General features: G+C 45.6%; 1 protein-coding gene across 1 annotated transcript in view; it reads left to right on the top strand.

Moving 5' to 3' along the window:
- LOC137482523 (synaptotagmin-like protein 2) overlaps positions 1 to 13026 on the top strand; it is a 33637-nt gene that overhangs the window by 1000 nt on the left and 19611 nt on the right. Inside the window, exon 2 of the mRNA XM_068204892.1 lies at positions 11447 to 12009. Coding sequence (XP_068060993.1) covers positions 11909 to 12009 — 101 coding nt within the window. The 5' untranslated portion in view covers positions 11447 to 11908. The remainder of the gene's footprint in view (positions 1 to 11446; positions 12010 to 13026) is intronic.

The raw sequence follows: 13026 nt of genomic DNA, 5'->3' as shown, positions 1-13026 counted from the left end.
CTAGATCAAGTTGCTCATACCCCATCCAACCTGGCCTTGGACACTTCCAGGGATGGGGCATCCACAACTTTCCCTGTAGAGAAAATCTGGCATAAAATACTTTCAAAAAAGGAAAGCTCTAGAAAATAAAGCATACTTTTGATGATTTATAGTGTACTTTTTGTTATTACTTCCTCACTTTGTATTCTAAATTACTTGTAAAAACATGGAATGTGGTGTGTCACTTCCCTGTGACTTCTGCTGTTTTGTCTGTATTTTCCTAGACTCCCCTGTCCATCCTGGTTTTATTTACTTCCGTGTTCATGCTTGATTGTTGTAAATGCTTGACATGGCAATAAAACCAGCATTTATTAATTTCTGCTCCCTTGGCAGCCATCTCTCCAGTGTGATCAGTGCTGGTGTATAAGCCATGGTATCCCATGGTCTATGACCTATTCAGTTCTTATGTCTTTTCTGAGTCATTTTCACATAAATGAAAAATAAATAAATAAATGAAGTTTGCAGTGGAGCATATTCTCTCCAGTGATGCTATAGACCATTCTAGGCCCCTGCATCTCTGCCCCCTGGGCAGACCACAGGGCATGGTCAAGCAGTGGAGATCTACTGACCTGTCCCTGTGAAACTTCTGTGAGGGTATCAGCAGGCAGGAGTTAATTGATTCTGAGGGCTGAACCCATTTCCCTTACCACTCTCCCTGTTCCACCTTTGGCAGAGTATCTGAGAAACTGCACATGCTGACCCAAGTTTCTGCTCTCCTGCACAATTCTGTAATTGAAGTGCAAACTTGTTTTTTTCCTCCTGAACTCATAAATTGTATCCCTTTAATGGGCCTCCCTCCCTGGGAAAGGGGCAGCCCTTGCCACAGTATGGCACAACGTGGGACAAAGTGTTCATTGTACATGAGGCTCACTTTGATTGCATTTAAATCAATATTGTTATCTGCGCCCAGAGATGTAGCAGGGAAGTGTGTGTGTTGCGGGGAGAAAAACAAAGCAATGATAAATGTTTGCAACAGAGTTGAAAGGATTACAAGGCTGTCCTGGGGTGTAAACAGGTGTTAGAGCCTGAGAAAAATAAAGCCTTGTTAGTGACACTTGATCCAAAACCAAGTTACTTTTTTTTTGCAAGTTAAACCTAATGGTGCAGTTCTTCTTGGGGAGCCAAACCAGATGGGATTAGAAGCTCACCCAGGGAGGATGCAGCTGGGAACTGCTCTGGGTGGCTGCTTGGCTGAGCCTCCATCGCTTGAGGAGCTTCAGCCCAAGCTGTTCCCTTCTTGCAGACCTGCAGCTCCCAGGGCTGACACCACAAAGCAGAGTCACCAGTGTGGAGTGTCCCTGGGCAGGCATCTTACCCTCTGCAGCATAACGTGCATTTTACACAACAGCATCATCATACAGGTGTCTTTGGGCAGAATTAGAGTTGTCACTGCTCATATAAAAGCTCCCAATCTTATTCAGCTTAAGCACCTAGAAATAAAACTACATTGTTCAACACTTCAGATGACCTTGTTATTTTTATCCAAAAAGTCTGTTTTCTCCACCTTCCTTCAAGATTTGCTAAGCATTCATGGAGCTGCACAGATGGAAGAAACACCTTGTCTGTGCAAGGAAATGGTACCAGATGATCATCTGATACTGATTTTATTTTTAGTGATTTAATTAAATCAGTGCAATCTGTTTGGACTTCTCACTCGAGTTTGTCTAAAATTTTATGTTAAGCTCAACTAAATGACAGGCCATGTCCACATGCAGATTTGTGCTAGTTTAAGCACATCTGTTTATAGCTGTACTTGTAGCTAATTAACCTACTGCAACTTTGTCCAGTAGAGAGAACCTACTATGAGAACTGTGGTTTTCTGTTGAAATTAGTGTAGCATCTGATTCACTTTTAATCTCCTTGTGAATTGAGACTACCCATCTCTAGTAGCATTAGCCTCCTCATGGCTGTGGGTGTTGGATGTCACCCTTCACTGGACAGAATTACACCTCTCACCTACCTCTAAGCATTGCAGGGGACAGACTGGAAGCAGGTGCCTTCTTATAAGTAATGAGTGCTGCAGGGCCTCCTGTCCCACTCAGGTCACCCTGCTCCTAGAGCATATACATGGCTGCAGTAGGTGAAATAATGACTGAGTCTGTGTTTGCATTGGAAAGTTGCATTATTTCTGGAAGGAAAGTGGCCAGTTCAAAAAAAAAAAAAATCCCCATGAATTTGTTTTCTCATGGAACAAGGTCTGTAAAAGCAGGGGATGTGGCAGATTCAGCAATGGGCTTACTCCCCCTGGAGTTTCCTTTCACCGTAGGTCAGGGTGACAAAGTAAAACAGCTTTAGTTAAAATTTTAGTGTGGTGCATTTCTGCACTAGAACTAGGCCCAGAACAGACCAGTCTAGGCCTCAGCACATGTTTGGGAATTAGAAGAGAAAAAGGTGTGGATTCCAGATCAGACATGGACCTTGGGCATCATGGGTGGGATGACCCCCAGCCTTTGGATGTAGATTGTCTTTGTTTTGGCATCAATAACTAGAAACTACAGGCCAGGCAATTACTTCCTAAGAGTGTTTCTAAAACTCCTTTTCCTGGATGTTGGAGGGAATTATACCTGCCAGATATCTCAAATGATGCCATGCACCCTGCTGTTTTACAGTTAACTCAAAACTGGAATGAAGGTATTTCAGAATCATCCAGGCGTGGCTGAGGCTTAAAAATAATCAGTGACCAGAAGGAAGGATCCCTCAGTATGCAAAGTTTCCTAAACAAACAGCACTGTTTTCCCTTGGGATTTAGCACCACGCCTCATGCCATTGAGCTCAGCAGGCATAGGAGTACAAAGGAATTGGGCCCTGCATATTTTTAACTTCACCATGTTACAAAACAAGGTGGTTTTAGCATTGTGGGTTTTTTTGAATAAAATGTCTTCTGATCTGGAGGGCTCCTGACCAGGGTAGGTGTTGCAAGCTCACAATTATTGGGGCATAACAAGCAGGGTCAGGAAAGCAATTTAAGACATGTCACCACTGCAGGCAAACATGGAGAAATTATGTTTGGAAGAAAGCACAGTTGAGGTCAGCAAATATTTTTCTGGGTCAAAAATAATAGACAGAAGTTCTCATGGGTGGTTGCTTTTTTCTTTATCTTCCATTTCTGCAGTTTCTTTGTTTGAACTCAGCCAAAACTTATCTTCCACCTCCCACTTTTTTATACTGAAAATACCTGAGTTCTGAGGATGAGTGAGTGACAAAAGAGGACAGGGACGTGATTAATCTAATTACTTGCAGTGTCCTCGCTTTAAGCTGTTAACTGCTCAGTTTTAGATACCATACATTTAGTTGTCCTTACCTCTTCAAGTGTAACAGCTGAGAAGATGCTTTTAGGAGTACCCATCATACCACCTGGCATCTAGAAACCCTGCTAGCAGGACAGCTGAGTTTTTAAAGGCGATATAACATGCCTGTTCTCCCTTGGCTGCGAGGGAAGCCTGGACACCAGGATGTTTCTCTGATGGAAATGTCAGTGTGGCAGAAGCACAGCAGGATGTCCATGAGACGCCCTAAACTGGCTCACAGCTAAGCTGTGGGGGTGAAGGGTTGTAACAAACTAATAAATAGGGAATGCAAATCCTTGTAGAACTCGTTTTCTTAAGGACATAAGTGCAGATTTAGAGCAAACCTCAGCACAAGCCCCTGCCCCCACCCCGAAGCCAAGTGCATTTAGTGGATGTGTGGGAGGCTTCCCTCTTGCCTCCACCAAGGCTCTTGGGAGAGGAATGTCTGTGCTGGGAGTGAATGGGTCCAGCAGCAAAGTCTCTGAGGTCCTGGCATCCTCTCTGGAGATCCAGCCACCCCTGTTCACTGGGATATTAGAGGATTTCTTGGTGTCCCAGGTGGCTGTGCTTGTTTATTTGTGTTGTGGCAATCTGCAGAATTACAATGAACTACATCCTGCAAGCTCTGCAAATAGTTCCCACCTATGAAATAAACAGAACTCTCAAATATTTGGACTATTGCATTGCATTATCAGTTTATTACCAATTAAAGAACTTGTTGACCTTAAGGAGTCTGAGTCAGACTTCTCCTCTGATGGGTGTTTTTATTTTGGCAGTGTTGGTTCTAGGAAATAATGATTAAGACTGAGAATCTCAGTCTTTTGTTTATTCTAGGTGGTAACCAAAGGATGGTTCATTTAACTAAAAATGGCTAAAAGGAAGTAAATTGAGTGTAATGCAAATTCCACCCATGCAGTTCCTTGTTAGAAGGAGATGAGTGGAGTTCAGTGGAGATAATTATTCATGTGGTTGTTACATTGCATTGGGTAGAAATATAGAGGGGAGGAAAAATCCTTATGCATCCTTAACTAAGCCTTCTGTAATGTCCTGGGTCTGGGATGTTCTTTGGAAGACAAGGTATTTCTGAGGCTGAGTGCAATTAGGCAGAATTCACCCATTTCCTCAGTTATGCATTCCCCACATGCAGTGAATAGGGGAGTGTGCTCATTTTGTTGGCTTAGCATTGTATTGTTGTTCTAAAATATCTTCAGCTGGGTTCTCTTGAGGGGCTGGGCTAGAGACCTGCTTATTCTGATAAATTCCTGCAATTCCTCTGTGCCATCTCAGGGCCATTCTTGATCAATGGACATCCTTCACTAAAGCTGCCTAAGGGGAGGGAAGAGATTTTAATCAAACAGCAGAGATTCTCCATCATGCTGGAGATTATTGGAAAGTGTGATGTGAAGCAATGACTTGATCTGAGAGAAACCACCCAGGGCTGTGCTCAGAATGAACTGAGCAGTAGTTTTTTGTTCTGGGATGCACACTGGAGTGGAGAGCCATCCCTAGGGTCAGAGCTGCTCTCTTCTAGCTGCCCCTCAGGGTGCCAAAGCTGCCCTCAGTAGGGGTTACCAGCAGCACGAGCTGCTCATTGTTCTGTCTGAGGTGGGAATGGCACTCTGTCATGTACAGCCCTCGCTGAATAGAGAAAAATATGTGTAAAGTCTGTGAGTAGTTGAGCTTGAGCAATTCTGGTGTTTGTACCTGGCATTGCCAGAATTCGGCCTTGACATTTCCTGTGTGATGGTAACAGATGTGTTTAGATGTGGACATGTGGACTGCTCTGGGGACCACAGTTGCCTGCTTTGTTTGAAGTTATTCTTTATCTTATCAGCTGTCTCTCATCTGAAGGCCATTTGTATATGACTTAGCTGCTTAGGAGGGTTTTGGGTAGGAGCTGTAAGCCTCTTTCTCTCATTTCTCTGTGACAAGTCAGACAAAATATCATTGCAGTGACAGCATTTTTAGTGGAATAGCTTTTCAGAAAGCAATTAAATATTCTTGTAGTTCACAGCTGTTCTTAGGCAGCAGAAGAGTAGACAGTTCAGAGCTGCAAGTGGTTTATTGCAATTTAGGAGAAAATAATGCACCTTGGAAGAGCTCTCATGATGCTGTGGAGTTTCACAACAACTAAACAAAAGGCAGGTATTTTATATATTCATTTCATTACAATGAGAGGGGGATGTGAGCACAGAGAAAGGGTTAGTGGTGTGAGTGTGGCCACAGGCAGAATAGACTGGGGTAGGGGTGTGTGCTGTTCAGCCATGTGCCTTGTCCCTGGGACAGCCCTTGGCTGCCTTAGGAGCACTGTCCTACTTCCCAGCAATTTCATTCTTTAAGAGCAGTGTTTGTAAGCTTGTGCAATACCTTTCCCATCTGTATTTTTGCACCTTGAGGGATTTGTCTGTGTGTAAATGGGAGCACTTGGATCAGTTGAGCTGCCACAGGCTAAAGTGGGACTCACACCTGGCCCCTGCAGCTGCAGCTGCCCCATCAGTCGCAGCCTCCCAGGCTGGGACTGCCCTTTGCCCTGGTGACCGTGGCCAGTGCCAGCTGCAGCCAGCTCTGGGCACAAATACAGGGCACAGACGGGGATCACAGCTCCGTCTGTGGCTGCAGCACCGAGCTCCAGGCAGGGGCAGACAGCCCAGCCCCACGGACAGGAGATTTTAATGCTGGTTTTCAGGCCATCCCTCGCAAAGAGAAAGACCATCCTACTTTGCTTTTTATTTTTTCTCTACTGGAAAAGGACATCCATTAAAAATTATAGTATAATGACAATGAACATTATAATGGCTGTCAGTGTTTTGCCAGATAATAAAAATAAAATAATAGTAAAATAGAAGTAAAATAATGATGGCAATGCCTCTGCATATTTTACTGATTGTAGAAGCAATCAGATGGGAGGAAGAGTGGGGCAGGACTTTCCAGCCTGAGACAGAGAAAGGCACATGGCTGATCATGGACTCTCTAGGTATGGCAGTTTTGGCACTAAATCTTTCTGGTGCTGTTAACCACAGCACATACTGGGAACTGCAGTATGACTGTGGGTGCCAGGACCACATCCATCATTCTCAATACAATGCTTCTCTTGGCTTTGATCTGCCTTGCAAGGGCTGACTAATGAGGGTACTGGGAAGTGTCCACACATTGTAAAGCAAAAGAAGGTTATTTCCTTCCATTGTGACGTGATGTGTGATAAAGAGGTATGGACAACAACTTTTCTGCTAGCTGCTATTTTCATTGGGCTATGGATAGGCTTGTGAGATCAGTATTATCTGTCCCAGGCTCTGTTATGCTTTGTGTTAAGAGGTTTTCATATCTTTATTACATGGACCTATGTGCAGCTCCAGGTCTAAAGGGTGAGGTGGGTCTGGATGGTCCTATGCTCACCTAGGTGATGGAATGGGGTCTTGACTACCAATTTGTCAGGTTACCAATTTGTCAAGTTCCTAAATTCCTCCTTTCCCTTTACATGCCACTCAGTGTCTAGTCAATGAAATCTGCTTGGCCCGTGGTGTATATTATTAACCTGTGCACGTCCCAGTGCTGAGGAAGATGTGCAGCATTTTGAAGGAAAGGTGCATGCTGAGAAATCAGAACCAAGACTGGAGTGCCCTGCAGATGGCCTACAAATAATTTGTGTCTGTAGGTAGATGTCAGCAAGGGCATGAGCTGTACTGGGTATCTGAGCTTGAGTTAGTTACGCAGAGCATTACTACAGTTCTGTTTTCAGCTCAGTTAAACATCCCAGAAATAAAATGAAAATGCAGCACAAGGAAGGTGTCAGCCCCTTCAGCATCTGCCTTTCCAAAAGGGGATGTTTCACACCTGCCAGGCCAAGCAAGCTTTTAATTTTTATCTGATCAAACTATCTGAAAGAGAGTTACTTAAAAAAACCCAAACAGCTTCTGGAACAACAGCCAAAGTACCTTCAGGTACTTTTTATTAGTAACCTTTTAGCTTTTCTGCAGGTGATCAGAGGTCTCCTCTGTCCGAGGGCTTGGCAGAGCCATTTGCTGTGCCCTGTGGGAAGGCTGGCATTGCCTGTCTCCCTCCTGGCTGCAGAGCTGCAGCTGGCCATGGCTTACCCCAGCTCTCCTGGCACTGCAAAACCCGTCTCACACGTGAGTATCCCGGGGGTTGCAGCTTTTGGAAAGAGCCTTTTTGCACCTGAACACTGCTAAGCAGTTCTGTAGTAAACTAGATCTGGGGCTAAGAAGGGTGTGAGGAATGAGTGAAGCTTCCTGAGTAACACCTGGAATGAGCAAACAACAAACTTCCTTTGTCTGTAAAGAGGAGCTGTGGCTGTGACACAGGTCTGGAAAATGGAGCAGGTGATTGCAGACTGGTCCTTGCTGGGTTTTCTAATAAAATACTTGAGGATATAAAATGAAACAAGCAAGTGGCAGGTCAAAACAAATCAAGGACAAGTACTTCTGTGTTTAAAATGTAGTGGGACTGTGGGGCTTTGAGGATATTGCAAATACTCAAAATTAATGAGAGTTAAGAAAGTAAATGGAAAAACTGTGAAATGCAGGGACAGTGCTCCTGTTTCAAGGCATCCCTGCCCAGTACCTTGCAGGGAGCTGGAGCACAGGATGGCTCTGGCTGTTTGCTGTTAGCCCGTGTTGAGGATCAGCTGGTGCATTACAGGGACCTTCAGTCCAGCTGTGTGTGGCCTGCACACAGCTGTGCTGCACTGGGCACTGACAGTCTGTTGGGAGATGAAATGCACACATGCCAGGACAGGCCTCGCTTCTCCAGCCACGCCTGGGCTCTGTGTTTGATGGCTGCACAGCAGTGTCATACACCAGCACAGATCTTTTCTGGAGACTGAAGCATTGGCTGCTTCTTGGGGAGGCGGCCACAAGAAATCAAAAGCTATCACAGCAGGACATGCAGCCAGTTATGCCACATGATGGATCCTGCTGCTGCTTGTCTCCACACCTCCTCCACACCCAGCATTTGTCAACAGGGCTGGGCATGGGAGTTGATCTTTGTGATGTTCTCTTCCCCAGAAAAGCAGTCAGAGGAGCGAAGGTCCTTTGGACATCCAGCGTGCTTCTCTGTTCAGATCTGTGGTCTTTCCTGTAGCCTTGACAATTTTACCCATCTCCTTGCTGTGAAATGTCAGGACCCCTGTGTTGGGGTGCTGTGGTGGTGCAGAACCTGAGGGCAGCCTAGATTTGTTCTGCATGGTGGGTCATAGGCTGGGGCAGAAGTTGCCTATCTGGACACAATTCACTTTTTTATGACTCTCCATTTTGCTCCTGTGACCAGAGAGTAATCCTGACCTAGGAGGGGTCTCCCATTGGTGAGAGGGAAGGAGAATGCAACTTTCTTTGTGCTTATCACAGATTGTCCACAACCAGCTTACATCAGTGAGCTAAATAAAGTGCTTGCACTGAAGAAGTCTCAATCTGGGGTAAAATCTGCCCCAGCACTGTGCAATGACTCCTGTCATTGCCCTACAGAGCTGCAAGGCTTTTGTGTTTTCTTTCCCAGCTGTTTGCAGACATGGCAAGGCCGGGGCTGGGCAGGACATGCAGAAATTGTTTTTATCTGTGTGGGACTCACGGGGTCCTGGCTTTCCTGCTGACTTAGATGTTCATACTACATCACCCCTGTGGTGTCCAAACTGTCCATTAACAAGGCTTTCTTAGGGAGAGGATTATGTGCAATGTAACAGAGCCAATCCAAGCTGTGTGGTGCTGCAGCAGGAGTGTGAGCCTGCTTCGGGATGAAGCAATCGGGGGAGCGGGCGATGGTTGGCAGGGAGCACTGTGCCTGCCTGATAACGCTCTGTACCTGTCAGCTCATTCTTGTCCTTCATCTGTTGCACTTGGTGAACAATTAGCACACTCTCCCTTAATGCTCTGCACCTGAACGGTTCGTGGAGGGGTTCTCCTCTCCTCTGCACTGCCCACACGCATGGGGCACCCATCAGAGGCTGCCCAGGCTCAGTGGAGCACGGACAGCCCCGTGGTCATGCTGCAGATGGAGATCATTTCCCAGGCCTGTTAATTCCTGCAGGTCTGGGTCAACAGCTTTGCAGCTCCTGACACTTCCAGCAAAACCTCCACCTCCGGCGGAGCGGTCTTCTGGAGCAGCTCGCTTTCCCACAGCAGGTGCATCAAGTGGTTTGATTTTTAACTCTGTAAAACAAAAGGAGTTGGCTCTTGGTTTCTGTTAACCTTTTCCTTCTAATGTAGCTATTTCAGTAAGAGAAAACATTTTCATGGGAAAGAAAAAAAAAAGGCTCTTTATGAAGAAGTAGCCTTTTTCCCAAGAAGTAGCCTTTATTTTTAATTGACTGCCATACTGATGAATAAATATGAGTCTTCTCTGAAAATATTTTCTGAAGTACTTTCAGCCCACATGTCATGGGGTTTGTTAAAAATAAATAAAAGTTCTTGAGAGGCAAATACTGTGATATGTCCCTAGATACCTTTTCAAAAATAAAATCTGTCCCAGAAAATTCTGTGAATGTCTTTGTAGAAGTAGGATTGTGCCTGAGAGCCAGAGAAGAGTAGATGGAACTAATAATGGAAGAGCCATGCCAAACTGGATGAAATGTAGGTTTAAACAGTAGAGATTCACCAGGGCTTTTTTATTATTGTTTCTGTTTAAACTATTTAGAGTGGTGTGGATAGTTTCTCACATGATAAAGGCTATATTGTAGTGTGACAAGCACAGACATTCTTGCCTTAAAGAAATGGGAAATGTTGTTTCCTTTCTTCTGGCAATTTTTTACAAAAAAGGGAAGAGTTTTTATGACAATGCCGTTCCTTTTGTTAGCTTTTTCCTGCAGTGTTCTGTGGTATTTATTTGTAAACATTACGGTCAGATGCCTGTTCTTGCTTTTAACACGTTGTTACACCATTACAAAAAGCACAAACATTTGTGAGTTCATCATCTGTAAAATAAGGTAAGTCCATGAAATTATGTCAAATGAGCCAAGTTCAGCTGAAGCACTGGTTCTCACCTTTCCGTGGGTCACTTGATGAAAGTCCAAAGAAGTGACAAAAATTATGAAAATGCCAGCTTTGAGGGATCTCAAGGAGCTGTGGTTGGTTAACATGGAGGCTGAGATGTCAAGCCCAGCGAGGATGGCTGCAAAGGAATAGTTCCTGTGTCAGCCAGGATGGGCTGATACCTATCAGGTGTCAATAGGAAGAAGCTTCTTGCTGACAGCAAAGCACTGAAATAGGTGGCCTGAAAGGGCTGAGATTGGTATCCTCAAAGGTACAGATTAGAGACTAAGGGGGATACAAGCTTTGAAGTGAGGGAGTGGGCCTGATGACCTTCAGATCATGTTTGCCATGAAAGATGGGATTTATTATTTTTTAATGATCTGACTTCCAAGGCTGTGCCTTTGAAAGAAATAGCAAAGTATCATGAAAGCTACAAACACTTGAAAGATTTGGAAACAGTAGAAAAATTGAGTGAGCTAGAAACTGCCTACATAGACAGGAGCAGAACTTTTCCTCCCTCAAAAGTGGGCCTTACAGCCCTCAAGTTGGCCAGGAGAGAGGAAAAGGAATAAAGTGGCAAGAGAGTGCTTGTTTTACCTTTCTGCCACGCCCTGCAGCCTCTGGCCATTCTCACTGTCTTTTGAAACACAAAGTGATCTGCACCAGTAGTGTTTGAGTAGCAAATATCAGTGCAGCATAAAGCAAAGGGCACACATATTAGAAAATGAGCAGCCCCTGGTATTTCACAGCATAACACACAGCAGAAATGCTTCCAGGTTGCTGTTCTCTCATCTTCCGATTGCTTTACAAAGGTTGGCTGCTTATCCTTGGTCTCATTTAGGGCATAAAGAAGTGAGGATAATAAGAATGGAGGTAAAAAGCAAGCAAGCAATTTGGTAATTCATATGCTTATTTTGTTTGTAGCATGCTGAGTCAACTGTTTATCTGTTAGTAGGAAAGGGCTAAAATAAAACATTGTCTTGCTTAGGTTAATACCACGTGAGGAGCTCTAGGACGGGGAGGAAAGTAGGGCAGCCTGTTTTGGAACTTGTGCTGGAGAACAAATAAAACCCCCAATGTACACATTCGCTTACCATATGTCATGCTTATCATAAAAGGCATCTCGGTGCTATTTCTTTGCAGGGATGCTTGAACTCCACAGAGCAGACTTCCCTGTTGAGGAGAGCGCATGCCAGAGGTGCTGGGGCTGCCGTGGGTGAGATGAGCTTTCGTGCCTGTTGAGGCAGCTCTGGCAGGAGCTTGCTCTTCCCCTGCTTCCCTCTGTGACTGACGCTGGCATCCCGATCGCTGCAACTGTGCCTGAAGAAAGGCAAAGGAGCCTAATTGTGCTGAGAGAGTTTCCCTGGCAGGGGAAGACATGCAGAGCAGAGAGCCGTGCCAGCCAAGAGCCTGGAAGTGCAAGTCCAGGTGCTAGGGTGAGTTCCACCCGAGCCGTGCTGTGGTGAATCCTTTCTCTGCAGCCACGTCTTGCTCAGCACCAGGGGCTGTGAGGGGCTGCCCATGGCACTGTGGCAGCCTGGGCTGGATTAGTGCCTGCTCTCTCTGCTTGAGCCATCTGAAGAGCTGAAGAAGACAGTAGGGAAGATGTTGGACTTGAGCTTCCTGACCGAGGAGGAGTATGAAAAGCTGATGAAGGTTCTGCAGAGAGATGCAGAGCTGAAGAAGAAGGATGGGGATCGCATCAGGTGAGAGAGTGTGTGACAGCAGGATGTGAGCTTCCCTTGGGGAAGACTTTTTCACTTCTTTGAGAGAGGAGCATGTGTGAGTGTGTGAACAAGGAGAGGTGCAGGTTGCAGCAGTGCTGTCCCTTTTGCTGATAGATCTTTTCATTGTACCTCGTCTTTCTCAGCCATCCCTCTGTTGCTGCTGTCCTCTCCTTGCAGGAGGGGACTCTCCTTTTGAGTTGTCAGCCCTCAGAGATGCCAAGGGCAGTCACCCCTTTCCTGTTCAGTGGGGGAAGATGCTGATTTCTTGGTGGCAGAGGTCTGAGCAGGGGAGTAGCTGCTACCTTGTTCTACTCACCTGGTAGCACAGAAAGGCCATAGTGTGTTTTAAAATGAGATTTTACATCCCCTTCTCTGCTTTATGTTGCCCCGTTCTTTTTGAGGTGGGTGTGTCTGCACCATCTGTCATGCAGAGAGGGGTGATTAGAGGCTACATGATCTGCCAGAGGTTTGCAGGGAGCTGTTCCAGAGCCAGGGATTCTGGATCAGTTCAACTCCTCTGCCACTGGCCATCCTGGAGCTCAGGTCTGGTTGATCAGGATTGCTTCTTGCTGCTGTTGCTTTTTAAATGCCAGCCATTAGACCATCTGGGCTGACAGTGTGCAGCAGGCTCAGGGAGCTGGCACTGAATTCTCCATGGCAAGAAATTAGTAACTCAGTGGGTGTGGATGGCACTGTGCCAGTTTACCCCAACTGAGGATGCGAGTCTTCAATTTGCTATTGAGCCAAAAAAAGAGTAAGCCCTGTACAGAAATGGTGCTCAAGGGAGCAGGAAGCTTTGCTGCAGGCTCCTGGGAGCCTGTGTGCCCTGGCCTCTGCTGGAGGTGGGAGCTGGGGAAACAACTGCAAGCCAGAAGCCTGGACTTGGGTGTATGTGTCTGCATGCTCTTCTTACCTCTCCTCTGAATTGAAACAATTTCAAAATGGTTTGGTTTTTATTGCTTTTGGTGTTTGTTTGTTTGTTTGTTTTCTGAAATG

Source organism: Anomalospiza imberbis, chromosome 14 (assembly GCF_031753505.1).
Source record: "Anomalospiza imberbis isolate Cuckoo-Finch-1a 21T00152 chromosome 14, ASM3175350v1, whole genome shotgun sequence".
NCBI lineage: Eukaryota > Metazoa > Chordata > Aves > Passeriformes > Viduidae > Anomalospiza > Anomalospiza imberbis.
This window is presented reverse-complemented; position numbering and strand designations above follow the sequence as displayed.